At 54.0% G+C, this 7,013-nt stretch overlaps 1 protein-coding gene across 1 annotated transcript; it reads right to left on the bottom strand.

Annotated features, from left to right (window-relative positions):
* Window positions 1-328: 328 nt before the first annotated feature.
* On the bottom strand, window positions 329-1,420 carry LOC135577659 (olfactory receptor 14J1-like). The gene has a single exon (XM_065047792.1). It carries the CDS (start codon window positions 1,418-1,420, stop codon window positions 506-508), a length of 915 nt encoding a protein of 304 aa, XP_064903864.1. The 3' UTR covers window positions 329-505.
* Window positions 1,421-7,013: the final 5,593 nt, after the last annotated feature.

Genomic DNA, 7,013 nt, shown 5'->3' with positions numbered 1-7,013 from the left:
GCCCATTGCCTGTCCCTGCCTGCGCCCACAGCACTGACACACAGCAGGACGGTGACCAAGCTGCCAGAGCACTCAGGCCTTGCACCAACACCAGGGATGAGAAGGAGAGTGTGGGAGTGGAACCAGAACAGCTCTGGAAGAACAAGCGCTGCTGCTCCCCGGCAGTGCTGCCATGATGGACTCTTTTCTTCTCCTTCCATCACAGAAACTGTCCCTGCAGATCCAAAAGGCCTTGCAGGAAGGATATAGTGTAGGATAGAGTGATATAGTGTCACTACAGAACCCTTTATTTTGTTTAAATACACACAGATCATGGCTCCTCATTTACACAACCAGTGGTTAGAAAATAAAAGCAGACAGAGATTTAGAAAGGGGATGACAACATTATCGCATCAAAACCAATGTCAATAACAACAGAAAATAGAGATGAGAGGCTGGACGTGTAACTAGTTACATTAAACCTGCTAAGTAGAAGCAGATGGGCAATTTATTGCTTCAGAAAACACTAAGATATGAGTTTCCAGAGGGCATCCTTGAGCTCCTGGTTCCTCATGCTGTAGATGAGGGGGTTCACTGCTGGAGGCACCACTGAGTACAGAACAGACACCACCAGGTCCAGGGATGGGGAAGAAATGGAGGGGGGCTTCAGGTAGGCAAACATGACAGTGCTGAGGAACAGGGAGACCACGGCCAGGTGAGGGAGGCAGGTGGAAAAGGCTTTGTGCCGTCCCTGCTCAGAGGGGATCCTCAGCACGGCCCTCAAGATCTGAACATAGGACACCACAATGAACACAAAACAAATAAAAGCTAAACAGGCACTGACCACAAGAAGCCCAAGTTCCCTGAGGTAGGAGTGTGAGCAGGAGAGCTTGAGGATCTGGGGGATTTCACAGAAGGACTGGTCCAGGGCATTGCCCTTGCACAGGGGCAGTGAAAATGTATTGGCCGTGTGCAGCAGAGCACTGAGAAACCCAGTGGCCCAGGCAGCTGCTGCCATGTGGACACAAGCTCTGCTGCCCAGGAGGGTCCCGTAGTGCAGGGGTTTGCAGATGGCAACGTAGCAGTCATACGACATGATGGTGAGTAGACAATAGTCTGCTGTGATCAAGAAGACAAACAAAAAGAGCTGTGTTGCACATCCCAAGTAGGAGATGTCCCTGGAATCCCAGAGGGAATTGGCCATGGACTTGGGGAGAATGGTGGAGATGGTGCCCATGTCAAAGAGGGCGAGGTTGAGCAGGAAGAAGTACATGGGGGTGTGGAGGTGCTGGTCCCAGGCTATGGTGGTGATGATGAGGCCGTTGCCCAGGAGGGCAGCCAGGTAGATGCCCAGGAAGAGCCAGAAGTGCAAGAGCTGCAGCTCCCGTGTGTCTGTGAACGGCAGGAGGAGGAACTGGGTGATGGAGCTGCTGTTGGACATTTGCTGCCTGTGGGCATGAGGACCTGTCATAGGAGGAAAAGATAGTGAAGGTTTAGATGAGACTTCTCTGGGAATAATCAAACCCATTTCCCACAGACCCTCCCACCCTGTCACACAAAGAGACACTTCTCTTTTTCCAGGAGAACGTCCTGACTGAGCCCTCGTTGGTGCTTGATGAGTGTGCAATGAAGAGCAGGGTCTCTGCCCGGGGGCTCCTGAGGACTCAGCCTGACCCTGTGTGATCGGGTGGGCAGAGGCCAGTCCTGGGGTTCAGCTTTGTCAGCTGGAACCGCTCCTGGTGCAGAAGGGACTGTCAGCATCTGTACCCCCAGGGCTGAGAAACTGAGTTTGAGAGGTTTGGTGTTTCTACAGCTGCTTCTCCCCTCCCAACCTGGGGAGTGTTCTTGGATGTCAGAAACCCTCAGCATTTCTGCTGCACTCAGGGAGAACAGAGCGAGTCCTGCGAGACCAGAGGATGCCTGTGGGTCAGTGCAGAGTGAGGGCAGCTGCTCTGTCCCTCTGTCTTGCTCCAGCTGCCCTGGGCTGGCACCTTTCTGAGATGGGGGCTGATCACACTCCCATGTTACCCTGAAAAGCCACCAGGCACTGCTGAGAGCAGAGGGATCCACCTCAGACCATGACATGTCTCACCCTTTCCGAAGGTCTTAGCACCCCACGCTTAGCCCAAGAAACATATGGCTCATTCCCCAGCCCCACAGACTGCATTGCCCACAGCCCACAGGTCAGAGCAAAGCTGGGACACGTGTGCCCATGGACACACCTGCAGGAAAGGACCCACAAGCTCAGGCTGTGACTCTGCAGCTGAAACTGCCATCCCCAGAGAGCCTGACAGCAAGAACAAGATCCCAACAGCAGTGACCCAGAGCAGGGGAGCGAGAAGGAGAATGCGGTGAGGGTGGGTGTGAGAGAGGCCAGGGCAGAGGCAGCCGGGCACTCAGACAGCGTCACCCTTCCCCAGCTGTGCAGCACCTCCCAGACACCAACGCTGCCGGGCAGCTGCTCTCAGCCCCTGTGCTCTGCAGAGGAACTGGAGCTCTGGCTGCACAGGAGCTGCTTCATGCCTTGGAGCCCCCGGCCCTGAGGGCAGAGGCTTTGCTGGGTGGGACAGGAGCCCAGGGGGCTGCTCACAGGAGGATCTGCACTGCAGGGGATCACAGGGACTTTTCTCTGTTCTCCCTCCCATAACCATTCCGGGTTTGGTTTCCTCTCATTTCTGATCATTTCCCTGCTGCCTGGAGATTCTCCCCTGGGAGGTGTTTCCCTGTCCATGTCTCTTCCCTGTCAGTGCTCACAGACCATCCCACCCTCTGTGCCCTCCCCCTGGCCCTACAGATCCTGCCTGTTCACAGGGCACTGCCTGGGGGCATCTTCCTGTTTGCAGGCTGGAAAACAGGACAGGTCAGACTAAGGCTGACGGGTCCAGCCAAGGTGATGCAGGTGCTGTGCACAGGCAGAGGGGTGGGGAAGGGATGTCAGGAGCCTTCTGGCAGATGGACTGATCACTCAGAGTTGCAGTTCAGGAGTCTCAGTGACGTGTTTAAGCATGAGAGCTCTGTTTCATTTTATCCTTTCCTGCACCCCCCAGCCCTTGGGAGAGGAAACTGAAAAGACAGGCTCAGGAAAGCTCCTTATCTGTCTGGTAACCCTTGCACTGATCTTGTCCTTGAGGCATCCCCTTGGAAAAATCCTGCAGGTGATCTGGAGCTGTGAGCAGCCCTGACCCACACAGCACCCTCTCCACAGCAGAAGGACCCTGTCATTTTGGGTGTCACTCCTTCCCCCCACATCTTCTCCCCTCAGTGTTGTTGGGCTCTCCCGGGCAGGCTGAGCGCTGACCCTGGCAGGCGGCAGAGTCCCTGCCCGGCACAGCCCTGGGGTGCAGGGACCCTGCTCTGCAGGACAGCCCTGGGCACCCCTGCCTGCACATTTACATTTACACTCCACAGCCACCCTGGGGAGAACGCAGCATTCACGTCTTGTCACTCTGACACTGCAGAAGGCAATCCCTGCTCTGCAGCACATCCTCCCCTCTGATTAGAGAACCTCTGAGAGCTGTACTTACATCTCTCGCAGGCTCTGCAATGTGACAGCTTTCTGAGATCCTACCAAGATTTGCAGATGCAATCCCCTGTAGCCACGGGCTTCATATCTCTGAAGATTTCTCTCCAAGTGACATCTCAGCATCCTCCCAGCCCAGACTGCGTTTCCCTCTCTGTGCCCGGCTCCTGTGCCCTCGGTGCTGCAGGCAGAGCCCTCAGCCCTGCTGCGTGTGCAGAGGAGCTGCTCCTGGGCAGAGCTGTCTCTCTGCAGCGCTGCCGCTGCCATGAGCTCCCTGTGTCCCAGGAGCCCAGCCCAGCTCAGCAGCACAGGAGCAGCCCAAGGTGCTTTAATGACCCCTCTGGTGGGTTTGGTGCTGAGTCCATGGACCTCAGACCTGGAGGAAGTTGATGAAACCTCTCAAGAAGTCAAAGTCAGATTCAAACTCCAGAGTTTATTGTAAGGTTTATGGGTCACACTGAGGGACACTACTGAGAAACAATACTCAGGTTTGGTTAGAGAAGAAAACTGGAGGCAGAGATGACAGGTCAGGAAAAGCAAAGTAAAGGTCTCTCTGATGCTGAGTAAACCTGGATGTGTTTCATTAACCAAAGGGCCAAGATCTGACCCCCAGCCCTGGGAACGCAGATCCTGTCCCTCCCACGTTGCCCAGGGCCCTTCCTGGGACAGTGTGATGTGGGGCTGTGCAAGGCCAAGGGCAGGACTATGGTCCCACACCTCCCAGGTTCCTGACTGGGGACAAGGAGGGTTTGGAGCTCATTGACAACATTTCCTGACATGGGTGACTGAGGAGTCAGTGGGGTGAGGTGCCCTGTGGGACTTCACACTTACAAACCAGAAAGAGTTGGTCAGGATGGAACAGTCAGGGATGGAAAGTGGAGCTGAGGCTCCTGGGAGATGAGAACAAGGCCAAGAGCAGGATTTCAGGAGAGCAAGCTTTGGCCTGCTGAGGGACCTGCTTGGGTCCTGTGGGATATGACCTTGGTGTCTGCAGTGCTTTTCTCTCCCATCTCCTCCCTCCTCTCTCCCACCTGCTGTTGTGCAGCGTTTTTTACCCTTTCTCAAATACAATATGCCAGAGGTGCTGCCAGCATCACTGAGTGGCTCACGTTTGGCAAGGAGTGGGTCCATCTTGGAGCAGCTGAAATCGGCTCTGTCTGACATTGGTCAAACTCCTGTTGTTTTCCCAGAGAGGTGACAACTGTAGCACAGCCACACCTACCCCCAGTTCCAAGAGTTTGTCATGTAAACCCAATAGAGAGTGACAATGTGTTGGGTGTTACAAACTACATGATCATGGAGAAGAAATGGACAAGATCTTCTGTCAGCAACATGAGGAAGTCACCAGTCAATGAGCAGGTTCCTATGGGGAACTGTAATTGCTCTGACATTAACTGGTCTGGCAAAGTGGCAGGTGCCATCAGTCCAAAGGATCTTGGGCCAACTGCTTAACGTGTCTGCATTGTGGGCCAATGAGAGTGATGCTCAACTGGATCTGGAACTGGGAAACAAGGAATAGCTGGTGAGGGATGTGAACATCAGTGTCCACCTTGGCTGTTGTGACCAGGACACAGTGGGGTCCCAGGCACCAGAGGGGAGGGAGGAAGGCCAGCAGCAGAGCACAGGCTGGTGGGCTCCAGAGGAGAAGACTTTGACATACTGGGGGGTGGTGGGCAAAATGGTGACATGAAATAGATCTGAAGGGTGAAGGAGCACAGGAAATCTGATAATCCTTACAGGACATCCTGCTCCAAGCACCAGAATGATCTCCCCAAGTACCCCTGAACAGAAGCATTTATCTCATGAGGCTGCTCCTCTGCACTGATGGAGCTCCAGGGCACAAAGGCAGCACAGAGGAGGTGGAAGCAGGGGGAGCTGCAAAGGTGGAATTTAGAAACCTTGTCCATGGATGTGGGGATGATGCCAAAGCTGCCCTGGACTTGGTACCTGCACGGGAAGGGCAGCAAGATGAGCTGACAGAGCTTCACTTGCAGTAAGAGAATAGACAGGGTGAACGTGGGCCTGCTGCTGAACTTCATAAGAGTAGAATCAGACAGAGCTGAGGTTATTCGTGGCTCCTTTGCCTCCATCTTCACCAGCAAGGTCTCCAGGGACTTTGTTCCTGAGCACAGGAGTCTGGAGAACACCCAGCAGTGGATGGGGCTCAAGTCAGGGGTGACCTGAGCAAACTCAGACACCTTTACAGAGCAGGAGATGGGTCACTTGACCAGCTCCCTGAACACAAGTATCGCTGTGCTGTGGCACCTGAGATTGCCAGGGACACCCACCTCTTGGTCCAGAGGAGTGTGACTCCTCTTGAGGTGTCCTGGCCTGTCTCCTCACTCACATGGTGATTTAGTTACGTACTTTTCTGACACATTCATTCTTTCCTAGGAGACATTCCACATAAATATGAACTGGACATTGCTGATGCCACCAGTTCTGGAAAGGGAGGGAAGGGTGAGCAGAGAAGGAAATAGAAAAAATTTGTCTATATTGCTATTTATGATGGAAATGGTCTCTGTTTTGCTATTCCTGAAATCACCCTAATCATCCACATCAGACTTGAAGCCTTTAGGATAATGATGCACACAGCTTTGGCTTGTAAGAGCATTTTAAATGTTAGTGAGCCCTCTGCTGCCATGATCGGGAACTGCAGCTACTGAGAGAATGAACAAACCTCTAATGAAATGAAAGGCAGAAGCAATACCAAGTTTCTGAGGGTGTTTGGACCCCACGAAGGGCCATCACTGACACAGCTGTGAAGGAAACAACCAGTGCAGGTCCCTGTCCCTGGAGGCTGGTGAAGGAAAGACTTGGAGACACTGGTTCCAGGTGGTGAGGGCCATGTGGAGGTGGCTCTGGTGCCATGTCAGCCCTTGATGCTTGTTCATCACCAGAATGGCTGAGCCCTGACCCCTGGGACCTGGTGGATTTTTCTGAACTGATTTTCAAGGCTTTTCCTGTGGTCAGTGTGGGTGTTTTGTGTTTTGGGGTGGGTTTTATGTCGAGTGCTGTTGCTTTAACTGGTTGTGTTTTTATGATAATTTGTGCAGAAAGGGCAGTCACAGGACAGCACCCAATATGTCAAAACTGATGCCCAGTGAAATGCCGTAAAGCCCTGATGAGTTCCCCCTGTGTCTGTGTCTCTCCTGGAAGGAGTCTGTCCCGAGAAGGGGATCCAGCTCCTGCCACTCTCTGCAGAGGCACATGAGCAGTGTCCATCACCTGGGGACACAAAGGGTGACGTTTGCCAGACCAGCCTTCATCCCACCACCCAGGTGGTTTCAGCCATGCCCAGTGCGTGACCACCAAGAGCAGGGACAGCGCCCTGGGCCTCCTGGGCACAAGGACAGCCTCGGGGCCAGCAGCACCCCGAAGTCCTTCCTCCAAGGAGTGCTGGGTGCATGGGCAGTGGGTGGGGTGGGACACTGGGGGCCCATGTCACCTCCATGTCACAATGCGACCACGGGGCAATGCTGATGTCACAATGCCCCGGGGCAGTATAAAAGGG

This window comes from Columba livia, unplaced genomic scaffold (assembly GCF_036013475.1).
Source record: "Columba livia isolate bColLiv1 breed racing homer unplaced genomic scaffold, bColLiv1.pat.W.v2 Scaffold_132, whole genome shotgun sequence".
In the NCBI taxonomy this organism is placed as follows: Eukaryota; Metazoa; Chordata; class Aves; order Columbiformes; family Columbidae; genus Columba; species Columba livia.
This window is presented reverse-complemented; position numbering and strand designations above follow the sequence as displayed.